Source organism: Lethenteron reissneri, chromosome 68 (genome assembly GCF_015708825.2).
Source record: "Lethenteron reissneri isolate LAM-NWPU_2019-01 chromosome 68, ASM1570882v1, whole genome shotgun sequence".
Lineage (NCBI taxonomy): Eukaryota > Metazoa > Chordata > Hyperoartia > Petromyzontiformes > Petromyzontidae > Lethenteron > Lethenteron reissneri.
Genome location: NC_083846.1, coordinates 6,000,631 through 6,016,798, shown reverse-complemented (window position 1 = coordinate 6,016,798; position 16,168 = coordinate 6,000,631). Strand labels below are relative to the sequence as shown.

The following is a 16,168-nucleotide window of genomic DNA, read 5'->3' as shown; positions in this document are numbered from 1 at the left end:
CAATACCTGCGGTCAGAATGCAAACCAAAAACACAACTCTGATAATGTATGCACTGTCCTTGAAATTGATTGGTCCACACCCAAGACAGCTTTTCTTAGAGCCTAGTCTCACATGGTGTTGGACCAGATGACGCCTTTCGGCGTGTGGACCAATCAATTTCAAGGACATTATCAGAGTAGTTTTTTGTTTGCATTCCGACCGCAGGTATTGTGGCCAATGCAAACATGACTCCTTGTAAAAAAAGGTGTCAGTTTTGTTGCCAGATAAAAAAAACAATTATCATATTTCGTATACCTTCTAATCTTCTTTGTGGTACGGCCTTCGAGCGCTCACGGGTATGCACGTAAAAACATCAGTTTAGAAGTTCTGTAGCTGCTTAGATTTGTTTTAAGGAGTCAAGATTCAAAAGCCATCATCGCAAGGATCCCAGGTGACGTAACACGCCTGGCCACGTTTTAACGAATACGTGCCTATCTCTTTCATTTCCACCGTAATTTCTTGGTATTTAAACCTACATTCCTCTCCATGTTATCTTCCCTTCACTTTTGGCGAGTATTAACATTAACTCAGATCAGTTACAAGCCACGAGATAATCATGCATAGACCCAACCTGAATTGTGGGAGACACGACGAAAAATTTCTGCCTACTGGCTTGGATAAATATCGTCCAAATTTCGAGTTTATTTGAATGTATAAATTGCAGCAGCTGTATATACCCACCCCATGCAACCTTAAACTACCGGGGCGCGAACTGTATTGTTGAAATTTTATTTCAGAATGGTATTGCATTCGTTTCAATCTCCTTAAATAGTATAGAAAATATATTTGATCCTTTGATCCTCCTGCAGCGAGGGAGAATCTAGGAACGAAATTAACTCAATGCAAGTTCTGCGCATCAGGGTCCGTATGATAGCGCATGTTCCCCTTGTTGCAGGTTGAATCATTACTACGGGCAAATAACCATACAAAAACCCACGCGTTGTCACAGCGCTCGTGAGTGATCCCGTGACATCATTTGCAAAGTAGGGCAATGCGTGTTATGGTCCGAACGTCAAATTTGAAACAAAAAAAACTACCAGCGAATTACTCAGCGGTACTTCTACATAGCAATCATGATCCCCTGGTAAAAAAAACTTGGCAGGACCCTCCTGAAAAGGAGTCACAAAACATAAGAGATGCAGTCGCAATTTGACATGCCAAATTAAAATCGTCTTTTAAAGTTGCATTTGGTAAAAAAAATAATTACATGACAAGTAACAATTGAAAGAGCACTTTATTCAAACAGGAAACGTAACATTCAGAGGATTACATCTGCTGCAATACTAAACTGGACCAGGTAACTGCATTAGGGGCCATCCATTTATTATGTACGCAAAAATCTGTAAAAACTTAACCCCCCACCTCCCTGTACGCACGCGTACTCTTTACACACCTCCCTCCACCTGCGTATGTAAGCTTGACGCACCCCCCCCCTGAATCCTATACAGACCGATATTTAATCCACGCAGAAACGATCAAGGATTAATAACGTGTTTAAGCAAACAGATAGTCTGGCGGTGGACTAATTTGAAGGCCAATGTAGACAAATTATCGAGACTTCAACCCCCCCTTCCCCCCGTTTCCTATGCGTAGGTACATTGTCAGTAGACCCCCCCATACGCAAAGCATACGCATTTGGGTTAACCCCCCCTCACCCTCCATGCGTACGTACTAAATGGATGGCCCCTTACAAGCCATGCATCACAAACTATTATCACAAGTGAACCTTGTAACACATTTTAAACCAGACTGAATAAACCACACCAGTCATCAACATAGCTTTCTAGCAAAAAGAACACAACCAAACAGAGGGCACATAGCCTATCTTGAGAGCAGTGAAATATGGTAACCAGAATGCTGCGCGTTCAAAGTTGTATTAATTGTGGTACATTAAAAAAGGACATTCATGAATACAATTGAAAAATGAAAGCTATATAAAGCAGCGTGGAGAAATGTACGCTGTGAATTACAGAGAGAAGAGAGCGTGGATGTTCACTTTAACTTAAGAAACGCAAGGGGGCTTGGGCAGGGGACACAGCTGTAAGGGATTGATGGCCGGTGGCAAAGACTAATGATGGAGTGGCAGCCAGAGGAGGGAACGCACCGGAAAAGGACGTCCAACGCAGAGATAGTGGAGCGATGAAATTAGCTCATGTACAAGGTGCCAGATGGACTGTTTCAATCGCAGGAACCTGAGAGATAGCGATGGCTTGGGGTGGCCGACATTGAGTAGTGGATTGATCACGGCTGATGATGATCGCAACGATTAACAACATGTAGGTGCGAATCACGAACAATTTTTATTCACACGTACTGGGGTAGAAAAACTAACCGATAGTGAAAAGCAAACGTGTACAACACTGACAAGTGAAGTACACATTTTAGCCTACACACATTACCTTACAAACCATGTTTCATGATGAAGCAAGGCAGGATTAATAACACTACAGAATAGGATTTTAGTCTGTACTTGTATGTATGTTGAACTTCTTTCGCATCGTAGGTAGCCAACTGATATTAGGAAGTCACTGGAGCTATGCACTTGTGAATCTAGATTTAAAACCCATTTCTTTAGAAGCGATTGTTGTGTTTCGTTTGTTGTTCCCCACCCCCACGCACCTCTGATTAGCAAGGTTGGCTACATACGGTGCGAAAGAAGTTCAACCTACGTACAACCGTGATAATCGTTCTTTTTGCTCGGAAGATTGCATCAGATTGATAACCAGTTCCTTAAGCATAATCAATTTGAAAACTATCATGAATAAAGTTGGGGACCTGGAATCAAACTTTTGTTTACATAATTGTTAAAAGAGTGTTTGGGATTGGTGTTGCAGTGGTTTAAGCACTGCACTACGATCTTGAAAACCTGGGTGCGATTCTTGAACGTGGATATAAAATGGCAAGTGGTATTCAATAGGGGCTTTAACGATTTACCTCCTCCATAATTTATAGTTGACAAGTTACCTCTTTTTTCCATTTGTTTAGGTAGACTACATCGTGGCAACAAGGTTTTAATGTTTTTTGTAAATACGCTAAAACAGACATTGTGCGATTGCCAATATGAACACGCAATTTTTGTCACGGGCAACTACACGCATATTTATATGCGATCATAAGAGTGTATGTTTGTGTGTGTACGTGTGTCAACGTTGAAGCGGACGGGCGGGTTCACATGAAGGTGATGGCGGTGCGCGCTTGGTTCACGTGCCACACGTTCAGCTCCTCGTACTCGTCGAGCGCAGTGTGAACCTGCGCCGGAGTGAACCCCCGCGACACGCACCGCGACAGAGCCTCGGCATAGCGCACGCGACGGTTCGTGCCGTCGGCAGGCGCCAGTTCCCGGATGAGGCTGAAGATGACGTCCGACGGGCGCTGGGTCCTGCGCGAGTATCATCACGACAGTCACATTCGTTGCAACGATGACGGCAAAAGCAACGTCGATGAAACTTCAGAATTAACTGCCCACGTGACAGTGAGGGGCGACTATAATTGAGAGAATTCAACGTGAAGTCACTAGCTCACTGGCATTCAGTCACCTCCTCATCACCCGTCTGTCGATACTCACATAGCTACCGTTCCCAATGAACCTCAGTTATTGATTCTCCCACCCATGTTGAGGACTCTACCCGAACCATACCATGTTCAACCATCATACTGCATATCACAACACATTCTCTGTTTTAACATGTAGGCTTTCGCAAACAATATCATCCATAATACAGGTTTTTTTGGGTTATTAATGTGTCGTTATACCCAATTGTAAATGTTGTGCATTTACTCTCCAACACATCGGTGTACTGTACGAGTAACGAATTGACATTTTCTGTTTACGTGACAAACCTTACCAATTGGCTGTGTTGATTGGTGGCGGGTTTAATAACACATTTATATTTACGCGATCTAACCCAAAAAACCCTCTATTATGGCATTCTCTTTCGGCTTCTCTCCTCGCACTTCTCGCCTTTCAACTTCCCTCACATCGGGGTGGGTGATAAGAGAACTGGGTTGGGTACCTGGTCGGCTGCCCGCGGTCGGTGATGAGCGAGTCCTTGCTCATCTCCATGAGTCGCATGGCTTCGTTCACATCCTCCTTCTCCACCACGTCCACCAGACGCAGCCGAGCCTGCAGCACACGCAGACAGCGTACACACAGGCTGTTGGGACAAGCGCCGCGAGCCAGCGCCTACAGCACCGCATGAGGAGGCTGGGGGCGGTCGGCACAATGCCCCTTGCGTCCACTTTGTGTTTCCATCGCTGATGTTTTTACACACTGAACCAAGGTAACTCAATTAATGCCAACGAGCTAAGGGAGGGCCCAGGAAGGGTTTAGATATCACCTGCTGCCGATGTTAGCCGTAACAGGGAATCGAACTCGGTTTACTAGTGACGAATTGGCAAGTTCTGTTTACGTGACAATCCTTACTAATTGGCTGTGTCGGGTGATGGCGGGTTTTAACGACACATTTATATATTTATGTGATCTAACCCAAAAAGCTCAATTATGAATCAAACTCGGGTTAACTCGTTCGTAGTGCAGCGCACTAACCAGTGCTCACTGCTCTACCCAACTGCCTATATACACACACACAAAAACACACCTCAAGAATACACAGAACACACATTTGTTAGTGCGTGTTTTTACGCAAACCTGCACATGCAGGATTTAAAATGGTCACGCGCCGGTGTACACACCACGCACATACCAGCGCGGTGGACAGCCGCAGGATGGCGAGCAGCGTGCGCGCGGACGTGAACGTCGTGTCCTTGCTCACGCGCGCCTCTTTGCGCATCTCCACGTAGGCCGCCGTGATGTAGTCCGCCAGCGTGTCGGGCACGGCCGGCTGCCGCCGCTGGCACAAGGCAATGTAGCGCCTGCCGAGAAACCACACGAGACAAAATAAATCCTCGCCGTCGTAAAACCCACCCATCCAAATGATTGGGCGAGTAGGTGGGTCAGTGTGCAAGTGTATCCGTGGGTACACACGGGTAGGTCATTGGGTGCGTGGGTCATTGGGTGAGTGGATGAATCATTGGGCGAGAGGGTGGGTTGGTCATCGGGTAGATGGGTGGGGTAAGCGAGTGGGGCGATCTATGGGTAGATAAGCACTTGTGACTCAATGGTTGAGTAAGCAAGCAAGTGAATATGTAAGTGAGCCAATGAATGGCTAGATGAGTTATTGTTTTGGGGAGTGGGTGAGTCAGTGTATGGGTGAGTGGATAAGTACATGTGCTACTAAGTAAGTGAGTAGATGAGCAAGTGAATGAATGCACAGGTGATTGAACGAGCGAGCAAATAGAAGAGGAGAAAGCAGATTCTTACCGCATGAGCTTCATGTCGAGTGGCGTGTGCTGGGAGGGCGGCTGGTGGCAGTGCTGGTGCACGTAGGTGATGTGCTGTGCCAGCCTGTATAACATACATCCACATACACGGTTACACGCTCATGCACACAACAGCCGCCATTCGCCACGAAGTGAATGAAATCACCAAAATGCTCGTGCCAGGCTAGGTGCGAAGTGCTAATGTGTATACACGCACACGCTCTCATTCACATGCAATACATCAACTAGTAATCAAGGTGGTGGCTGGGTGGCTCAGAGTTCCGAGGGCTGAGCTGGCAATGCTAAGATACTGAATTTATTTCAGGGAATGTGATTCAATGAGAAGTTTAAAAAAAACATATATTTGATCTTTTATCCCAATTTTTACCAAATTGTGTTAACAAAGCCAATTTTTTGAGAAATAATCAATTTAGAACTCTCACAAAGCAGTGCAACTCTGTGTTAAACAAAAAGATCCCGGGGAAGAAAATACCACAGAGCTACTTCAACAAATCCTTCAAGTGACCTCTGGACCACACATTAGAGGCCGCCTTCTCTGTCACTGTCGATAACGATTGTGATGACCGTCACTGATATTCTTAACTCTCACATCTGGAATTGAGCCAAATTAAATGCGGAACCAAAGTTAATTTGAAGATTTTTTTGCAGTCATTGGTGACGGGGCTAAGACCATCACTTCACTATGCTTGACGACCCGATTTAACCGATGAGCTGCCTGGATTCGTACCTAGGATATCAGCGGTGTCAGCTTAGCGCTCTCACCTCCGAGCCACCTCGTCAACTCTTAACCAAACTGCTCACTCGCCTAAACTAAAACCCACAACTCACCGGATGTCGTTGTCGCGGTCGGGCTTGTCCTGGATGAGCCACAGGAGGTCGAAGCGAGAGAGCAGCGCCGCGGGCAGCTGCACGTTCTGCTCCACAGACTTCTTGGGGTTGTAGCGGCCGTACGCGGGGTTAGCGGCCGCCAGGATAGAGCAGCGCGCGTTAAGGCTCGTCATGATGCCAGCCTGGGTGACGGACCCGCGGTGGAGAGAAAAGAGGGAAATAATAATTAAGAGGGCGGGATGAGGTGATGAGCAGATTTTTACAAAACGAGTCCGGAAAAATCGTGCACACACGTGGATTGTTACGCTCTCCAATGTGTTTGTCTTCCATGTCTGTAAATACTGTTTTGTACCTTTATCCCCAGTCAGCGACTGCAACAGAATACCCCCCCCCCCCCCACTGCCATATCCCACCAGTTGAAGAACCCTGGTCTAAGCTGAACATCGAGAAAGACATTTGATTGACACTAATGCCTGCCAAACGCAATCGTCGATTCGACTCGCGCGCCCCGCCGCTCCCGTTCAGCCTCCACCACCGGCGCAGAGCGCCGTGTGTAAGCTAAACTAAACTAATTTTACCAGGTAAGGCCCACTCTCTAAACGCACGTCGATTCTAAATGTGGAGAGAAACAACGGAGGACCCAAAGAAAAATCCACACGACCACGGGGAAAGAGACACGTAAACTCCAAATGTACAGCAGGCATCAGGGTCGGGATCGAACCCACGATCTCCTGCATACCAAGCGAGGTAGTTAACACCTCGCTACCGGGTCGAAGCCCCTAACCCTCCCCTCCCCAAGTCACCTTGGCGATGGAGATAGTCTGCTGCTCCATGACCTCGTGGATAGAGGTGCGGTCGCTGTCGGCCATCTTGTCGAACTCGTCGATGCAGCAGACCCCGTGGTCGGCGAGGACCAGAGCGCCGCCCTCCAGCGTCATCTCCCCCGTGAGTGGGTCCTGCAGCACGGCCGCCGTCAGCCCCACGCCCGACGAGCCACGCCCCGTCGTGTACTGGCCTGCAAGGGTTGCACACGCGCGCACAAGAGGAAGGCACGCGCGCGCAAACACGCACTTTACCGGGCGCACGCAAGGGTTCGTGGCGGTTGCTCGTCATTTTGTAGTTGTGTATATTTTGTCATTGCGCCATTCATTCATGAGCACAAAGGATATTGTTAAGGCGCTATGTTTTGCAGGCGAGTATCGTCTGCAGTAGTATTGCCGTAGGGGGCAACGTTATTATGTTGCTACGCTACACGAGGTAAGTTGCAAGTATATTTCCAATTTTTCCTTTAAATTGTTGCAGTGGTATAGGAGTTTTGGGTACAAATACCAAGATCCCCCCCTATATGTATGATGAACTTCTTTCGCACCATTAGTAGCCAACCATGCTAATCGGTGGTGCAGACTGTTGAGGCAAGTGCTGTTATCGAGCGCCTCTTAAGCCCGGGACGGCACACGTGGGGATGAGTGGTTAGCATCACGCTCGGCTGCATATGTATCCCAAGCGGTGATATTTACACTCGACAATAGGTACTCATTTAAGGCTGCGTCGACCTAAGAAAAGCCTTGGACCAGTTCAAATATTCACCACTATTATTGGTCGTGAGCGGGAATCGAAAATCGCAATGCACTAACCACTTACACTACATACAAACACAATTACACAAAGACAAACATACACATTATCAATGTATGCCAGAGGAAGGTGTTTGTGCGACTGTGCACGTACTTCTGGGGGCGAGTCGATCGATGTAACAGAGCAGCTGCGACTTGGCCACACCGGGATCTCCCATCAGGCAGATGTTGATATTCCCTTTAGGAAACACACGGCGAGACACACTCCTGTTAACCACAATGCACCGCAGTGGCACGGGCCATCGGCGGGCACCATTTGAAAGCTGGCAAGTGATGTTCATGCACGGACACTCTTGCATCATCAGCAATACCACCCAGGGCTTTCAAACGAAGAGGTAAAGTCGGGTTTCCGCAATGAAAAAATTTTCACAATACGACGATTGTGAGTTTTCAGTTTCCCATAAATCTGTAATTGCTGTTTAGCATTTTTATTGTATTTTTGTGTGCTTTGTTGTAGTTACAGCACAAATAACGATTACTTGAAAGTTATTCCACTGAAGTTCACACAACATAAGCCTGCTGCAAGACTTCTAGTTATGGCAACTTTGCAATCTGTATCCCTAACAAAGCAAATGTTGTCCGTCACATAGGAATAAATTAAATGAACCATAACAGCGATAAATTCGTATAAACCCCATGTCACCTATTAATATTCTCCCATGTTTTGCACTGCATTAATTTCATGTGTAATAGCTATTTCTTATTTTATTTCAACTATTGTTTATTTCAGAAATATTTCGTGAAGTAATTACAACAAGCAACGATAATCATGACTAAAAAATATTTAGCAAACAAACTAAACGATTATTGCGAATCTCATATCGAACGACTTATCACGATATCGTCACATCGCGGCAACCCTGCTCGTGATACAATCACAGCTGTGATTGACCTGCTTTGGCAGGAGACCGGGGAGGCACCACCGGGAGAGAGGTATGTATGTTGAACCGTGTGTAGGTTGAACTTATTTAGCATCGTAGGTAGTCAGCCGTGCTAATCAGAGGTGGGAAGAGGTGAGCAGAGAAGGGAGGAGATGGCTGGGAGGGGGGGGGGTCACACCTCGGATTCTCATGCCGCGTGGGGAGCGGTCTACGCCACCCACGAGGAGCAGCAGCAGCGCTTTCTTCACGTCCTCGTGCCCGTAGATCTCGGGCGCGATAGATGCCGCCAACTTCTCGTAGAAATCTTCCTCTGTTGCGTCACGAACGCCATAGGTTAGTGCCGGAGAGCGCTCACCACACGTACAAGAGACAAAGATCCCCTTTTGTAAGCAGTGACAAAATTTTTTGGGCGAGTGCTGTTAAGCGAGCAGCACCTATGAAGACCGGCATGGCACACAAGGGGATGGTGGCCAGTGCCACGCCCAACTTCCTTTGCTTACACTGCACCAGGTACTCATTTGAGGCCGAGTCGACCCAGGGAAGGACCATGACCGGTTCAGATAATCGTCACTGGCGTTGGCCATGAGCAGGAATCGAACTTGGGTGCTTGTGTTCGTAGCGCATCGCGCTAAACCGTTACGCTGCCGTTCCCACAAAGACAAACCCACTCCGGAGTCAACGCAGGTGAGCGCGTGCATAACATGTCGTCTTTCACTTTTCCCCTCTCGGCTTGCTCTACTTCCGCTTCCGCACGTCTTCGTCACAACTTGACACCGAAGGCGCGATCGGGGAAGACGGTGGTGAAAACGACTAAAAAACGAAAGGAGAGAAATCCCTGGCTTACCCGTGATCTGCCTCAGCTCGCTCTCCGACAGCTCCTCCACGTCGAGCTCGTTGTCCTCGGTTTTGTTCATCTTGACAACGCGGTGCGCCTCCAGAAACGTCTCCGACAGCAGCCCCTGGAGGACAGCACGGGAGACGGCCAGGGGTCACTAGGGTCAGGATGAGTCCCTAGGTCAGGCCGAACGGCTTCGTGGGATTTTGTGAAATATAATCGGGCAGCCACCGCAATGGAGGGTGACGATGACTGGGCGACACACGGATGAAACTTGTCAAAAGCAAGCGAGGAATAATCATGCGTGGTTACGTAACACTTTGAACACGTGTTTGTCTTGGAAAGTATTAACTTGGCCGCACAATGAAATGTCACACAGAGCATAACATGCAACATCGCGAGATATTATCGCACGTGACGACGTAGATCTCAGGAGTGCCAGCTCATTGTCTCCGATACGGACATTACGAACCACGTGAGCCATTCCGCCTCTGACCAAATAGCCCGCAATGCGACGACCTCCGATCAAATTTTCTGCCGTACGACGAGGGGACCTTTAAATCAGAAATGCTGTCACCTGCTGCATGGCACGGAAGCCCTGCTTGAGTACGGGGAGGAAGATGCCGGTAATGGAGATGTGGTCACCGGGCTGAGCAAGACGCGTGTTCTCTCCGCGCACGCACACCGTCATGGCACGCGGGATGGAGCCCACGGGAACCTGGTCGCTCTGCACGGTGGGGTGCGTGGGGGGAGACATGAAGACACGGATGGGGGAAATGTGAAGACATGGGGGGAGAGCAGAATAGGGGAGGGAGTGTAGCGTAGTTATGTAGTGATTTAACAACTTGCATCAAAACAAGTACCACCCCAAGAGATGTCAACAGATGCTGCGCTGTGTGAGTGGTCCTCGCCAAAACAATTACCATCACTGGCCAAACGAAATGAGAGGTGATACTTTGATACTTGCGTCCAAACAGACTCAACATGATCTCAGTGTCTTAACTGGCGCAGGGGGTGGGTGCTAATGCAGGGGCATAAACTTCATTGCCATCTACCAAGGAAGCAATCTATCCATACAAACAATGGTGTGAACTGGAAATACTGGGCCAACTCAACATGGGTACACATGTCCAAATTATTTCGAGAACACTCTGTACATCCTAACATAACCAGAACCTCATGTACTGTCAAAGCACACAGCTTGTATGCTGGATTGTTACAGGATCGTGCGACAGTGACCGCCTACGGAGTCGCTTCTTCCAGGACCAATTTACCGTGGCCGACGATGATATGCGGGGGGCGCTGTATATATCCGCCCGCGGTAAATTCGCGAAAAACACTTTCTGCCTAACGTAAACCCAAACTGCAGATGCTGTCGTGTGGCGGTCACGTACGTGCTCCTGTATCTTGAGCTCCTGGAACTTGACGAACTTGGAGCCGCGGCTCTGCAGGTAGAGTCGTCCCCCGGACTTGTTGGTCTGGCAGTCGCGGCTTGGGCACAGCGCCAGCGGCATGAAGGAGGTGGACGCGATCTGCCCGCGTGGTAGCAAAGGACGGTAGGCCATGCGGGTGACGTTTGCGCAACGCTCAAAACGTGCACGCAGTGCAACGTCGTATATCCGCTAGTTTGCTTCATATTAAGTCTATTTCACGAGTTATTTACTGTATGTACTGCGTGTGTATGTGTAGATGAGCCTACTCCACCTTTGTCTGTGTGTGTATGTTTGAAAGTCTAGGGCTTGCCTAATGAATGCACGGTAAACAAACATTCATAAGTGACTGCTTTCTGTTAACAATTAATATTACATTTTTGTGATATTCATAAACAATTGAATACAGTATATGTTCCATTAGTTTAATAATGGTTAGTGTTAGGGTACATATTTGATGAAATGAAAGAATTATAGGAAGTGCAGCGATACAATGGAGGTAGCGATAGAAAACTGATGACAGCGCAATACAGTACTGAGAGAAAACAGTAGGGGAAGCACAACTATATCCAGCTATGGGATTTTATCTTGATTTTGGGGGAAAATTGTTCAGTTTCCGACATACGGAAAATTCGGGTTACGAATCGTTTCTCGGGAACCTAACCCTTCTGTCACCCAGGGATTGCCTGTACTTTTATTGTGGAAGATTATTTAAATGGAGGCCAACCCCATATTCTGTTTCCCGAAGGTGGGAAACTCCCTACAAGCAATGCCCTGCGCGATACGGGTGACAATGCCAAATTACGTCACGTCAAAAATCCCCGTCAAACACCTCCAGTCCAGCGGCACAAATGGGAATAGTGGTGAGGTCATTTATTCCAAATGTTTAGATTTTTCCGATTTAAGGTCAAGGAATCAATTGCTTGAAGCGCCCCCTGCTCTATTTTTCATGCTGCTCAAATCGACAAAGAATTACAACGGACAAAGGTGTAAGCACAGAGTCGGGATGTTACCGGTTGGTAGGTTTCGGCGCCACACTGATCGCAGGTGTAGGTGGCCACCACCATCATGGGCTTGACCTCGGTGGCGCGTGTCACCACGCCGCGCACCGTCACGAGCTCCCCGATGCGGTTGGCCTTCACATCACGCACGCTCAGCGGCTTCAACGTGCCGGGCGCCTTGAAGTACAGCTCACTGCCGGAGCGCACAGACACATGATTCACACACACACACAAGGCACGTTGACACGCACAGCACAGTTTACACATGCACATGCAGGGCACAGTCACACGTGTGGCACGTTTACGCGCACATACAGCATGTTTACAGGGCATGGTTCACACAGGGCACGCTTATACACACAAGGTAAGTTCACACACACACGGCACATTCATAACCACACAGCACGCACAGAATGTTCACACACGTACACACGCAATGTTGAGACACACACAGTTTACACACAAATATTAATGGACAGTGCAGTGGTTGGTACCTAATATCTACTTTTGAAATGTATTTTATTCTATCAAAACAATGATAATGATATGGCATGTATCCTCAAAATAGTGTGGGTAGAGACAGTGAATTTAATCCAGTATTTCAAGGACATTGCAATTCCTCCAAACAATAAAGAAAACGATGGTGACAGTAATCACAATGACAAGACATGTTTGCCTTTGAGCGAGCATGAAAACAAATGTGTATATGCGTGTGTGTGTGTGCGTACAAGCGCCGCATCAGCTCCGGTGGGTACTGGTTCTTGGGGTCGTGTGCATCCGCGTCTCCATGCCGATTCTGCAGCATGAGCCGGTGCTCGATGTAAACGTCCAGCGCGTCCTTCTGAACTGGCTGCAGGGATAAGAGCAAGCCAGAGCGATGCACAGACTCGGTGAGAGCTCCCACTGGCGCAAGTGTAGTTGGCAAACACCTATTAAATAACAAATGGCGGGTAGCCCATTGAGATTCTTCACTTGTCAATCACTCTGAAGGATGAATACCTCCCAAAAAATGCGGGGGTTGTTTCACTCAACTTCAACAGAGGTTGGTGAAGGGACCGGTTAAGATATATCTCGCCGCTGATGTGAGCTAGCCGTTACCAAGAATAAAAACTAAGGTCGCTGGGCTCATAGCACAATGCACTCACCACTGCATCACAGCTGTTCACAACTGGTGGGAAAAGCCCCCCTGCACTCACCTCTCCCTGGCGGTACTCGGGCAGCAGCTCGCTCACAGCGTCCGCGAAGAGCGCGGCGTAGCGGCGCGCGTTTTCCACAACGTGCTCAGCCAGCTCTGGCTCCAACTCCGCAAGGTCATCCAGGTCGATGCAGAGAGACACCTGCTCGCGCTGAGCCAGATGCACCTGCGCGCAAGGATAAAAGTTTATCCATTGGCGGTATGTCGGGGCAGGTGTGGCACAAGATGTGGTGGTGTGAGGGACACCACACATGGCCCAGCTGCCTTTACGATCTTTGTCACAACACTGCAAGAGGCACCCTTTTCAAAAGGTTGAGTCGAGCTCAGGAAGGTCTGAGAAAAGATTCCGATACGACTCTCGACTGACGTTAGCCGTTGGCAGGAATTGAATTTGGTTCGCCAGTACTGTAGCGCAGTGCACTAACCACCACGCCACCACTCTACTCTACCCCCAAAATAAAAATTTGCAAAACAAAAAGTGATGCCCGGTAAGTTTGCCAAATAGGTTCAGAAACCCAATTTCATTTCTTGGCCATGAAAAACACACACACACACACCATGTGACAATTAGATCGGTAAGCTCCCCTCAGTTAAGTCTGGCACCACGAGTGAGACAAAGACAAAGCTGCCCCGTGTAGCCTAAACAGACTGCTGTGGCAAGTGCTGTTAGCGAGCACCTATGAAGGCCGACATGGTAGACGAGGTGATTGGCCAGTACCACGCCAGCGGCGATGTTGACACATCGCACACACTTCTCTTCCAAGGACATGTGACGAAACGTTCTGAAGATGCCTCTCTTACCAGCTGCTCACCATACTTGAACTGCTTCTTGCCCAGACCATCATCCTTGTAAAACTCTTGCAGGAACTTTTTGCAGGTGTCTGTGCCCACACAAACACAACACACACAGTCTGAATGTCACCGAACCTGGCACAACATATAGCCCAAGGTAGAACCTCCTACACAAGTGGGAAGATTAGTTCATTAACCAGCAAAATATTTTCATTATTTATTTTAATAATAATGGGGTGTGGTTGAAAATATCGAGTTCGCGGAGACAGCCGAAGATGAACTTTAACAGTAAAACCGCCACCTGTGGAAAAACTACATCTTTTACTTTGCATTTAACAACGCAAGCTGCCTGGAGAGGAAGCTCAAACATTTTAATTTGTTTGTTTCTTTAAACACAAAATTGACGTTATTAGGAAACGTAGTTTGAGCCGAGAACCAAATTTCCCCGAAACTCCAACAACACAATGGTGTCAAAACCATCGAGCGCACGCACCAGGACATGAACAGGCCGATACGCCGCATCTCTTCGTAAAAGGAAACTTAAACACAAGTCTCAGTAGTGTGCGATTGTGGCCATGTACCTAAAACTATGGACCGACCATACACAATAATACCAAACTTGATTTGAAGCTTTCGTGACTGCAGGAATCCATACTCTTTGGTTCTTTCGGTAAAGTTACGTAGGTTAAACTGTTTTATTTTATTGTATACCTACGTGACTTTAGCTAAAGAACCAAAGAGTACAATAATACCACAAATACTACACGAACTCTTCCACCCTGAAGGCCTCTCGTGACCAGCAGGCCTCGAAGTTGACATTTAGCTCCCGAACATGTCACCATACGCAAGAATGGACCCGAAACAAATTGTTTAAAAATATATACACTGGAGGAATCCGATGAGCTATTAAGCTCTTTGTTCACAGACGTCCAATATGGACGGGTAAACTCAGAAGCTTCATCGTGGACAGAGCGCCTCCAAAGAGACTCGAATGAGTGACCACCATGCATGGAACAGGTTGTTGTTGTTACAGGCTGCGGAGGCCAGGACAGCAAAACCCCGTTGTTGTACCCTACTGCTATGCTCCCATGTACTCTGCCTGGCTTGACCAATCAAATAATGTACTATAATATATTAATGCCCCATCACAAATAACTCCCAATACAATTATTTTGCTGTGCCTTTTTAACACCTGATGAAGGAAGTTTGTGTTGCCTCCGAAACGTCGTGATTTATTATTTTATTTCTATTATTTATTTTTTCCTACGTGACTTTACCGGAAAAACACCCCTAAGAGTATGTACGATAATGGCTGAAGTACGGACAAATAACCTCTGCGATCGTCACAGAGTGGAGAATGCCCTCATCCAGCAGTCGATTGACAAAGGACACGTACGCGTAACACGCTTGATTGTCCTGTGGATAGACTCGTCCATTGTGACAACGCTGCATTTGCATCTTTAGGGGTGGCTATGAAAGCGATGAGGTGAGCGCGAGAGAGACAAATCGACTTGTAAAGTTAATTAAGGAACCGCTTAGGAGGGTGTTCATCGTGGAGACGCAGCGATTACATCGTCACCTGGCATGCTGGGGGGACTATTGCACCGTATCGATGGATATGTACTTCAAATCTAGATTGAATGCTGGAGATGGTGGCGGATTTAGGGAGGCCTTCATCCAGCAGTGGATCGATGACGGTTCATGACGATTAAAGTAAGACTCGAGACGCACAGCGCAAAAAGCAAGCAATTTACCTTTCTCAGTAGCGTAGTCTTTAGGCGCCATCTCTTTGCAACGAACAGCGCTTGGCTTGTTTAGTTTAGCGAGCGAATTGATGTCCCGCGCCGCCACGAAAAGGAAACCGATCTCTGGACTCGCCGATCAGGCCGCAACTTTCCCGCGCTTTTTTTGGCGCGAAAATATCGTCACGTGACGTTGGTGGCGATTCCAAGTGTCAGGTTGGAGGGGGGGGGTTGAAGTCAGCGGGAATTAAGATTTGTACTTAACAAAATGTTGTGTTTTGATTAGAAAATGTTGTGTACACCTATATGAAACGTCGCAATTATGTTTGTCCTCGTATTTATTTTTTGTGGAAAATATTTCGACACTTGGAACTTTTAATTGTATCCCCCCCCTCCACTTGCGTAATACGGCGAGCGAGACAGGGCCAATGAAACCGCAGCGCGTTTGGT

The 16,168-nt window shown here is 47.6% G+C and overlaps 1 protein-coding gene across 1 annotated transcript; it reads right to left on the bottom strand.

The window, feature by feature from the left end:
• Nucleotides 1-1,671: 1,671 nt before the first annotated feature.
• Nucleotides 1,672-15,901, bottom strand: LOC133360373 (DNA replication licensing factor mcm7-like). The gene is made up of 16 exons (XM_061579071.1): nucleotides 15,731-15,901; nucleotides 13,986-14,065; nucleotides 13,186-13,350; nucleotides 12,718-12,839; nucleotides 12,002-12,182; nucleotides 10,953-11,090; nucleotides 10,136-10,285; nucleotides 9,568-9,682; nucleotides 8,902-9,033; nucleotides 7,937-8,020; nucleotides 7,012-7,223; nucleotides 6,209-6,390; nucleotides 5,361-5,444; nucleotides 4,744-4,912; nucleotides 4,054-4,163; nucleotides 1,672-3,419 (listed from the first exon to the last, which is right to left on the bottom strand). Exons 1-16 carry the CDS (start codon nucleotides 15,759-15,761, stop codon nucleotides 3,209-3,211), a joined length of 2,166 nt encoding a protein of 721 aa, XP_061435055.1. The 5' UTR covers nucleotides 15,762-15,901; the 3' UTR covers nucleotides 1,672-3,208.
• Between the last annotated feature and the right edge of the window lie 267 nt (nucleotides 15,902-16,168).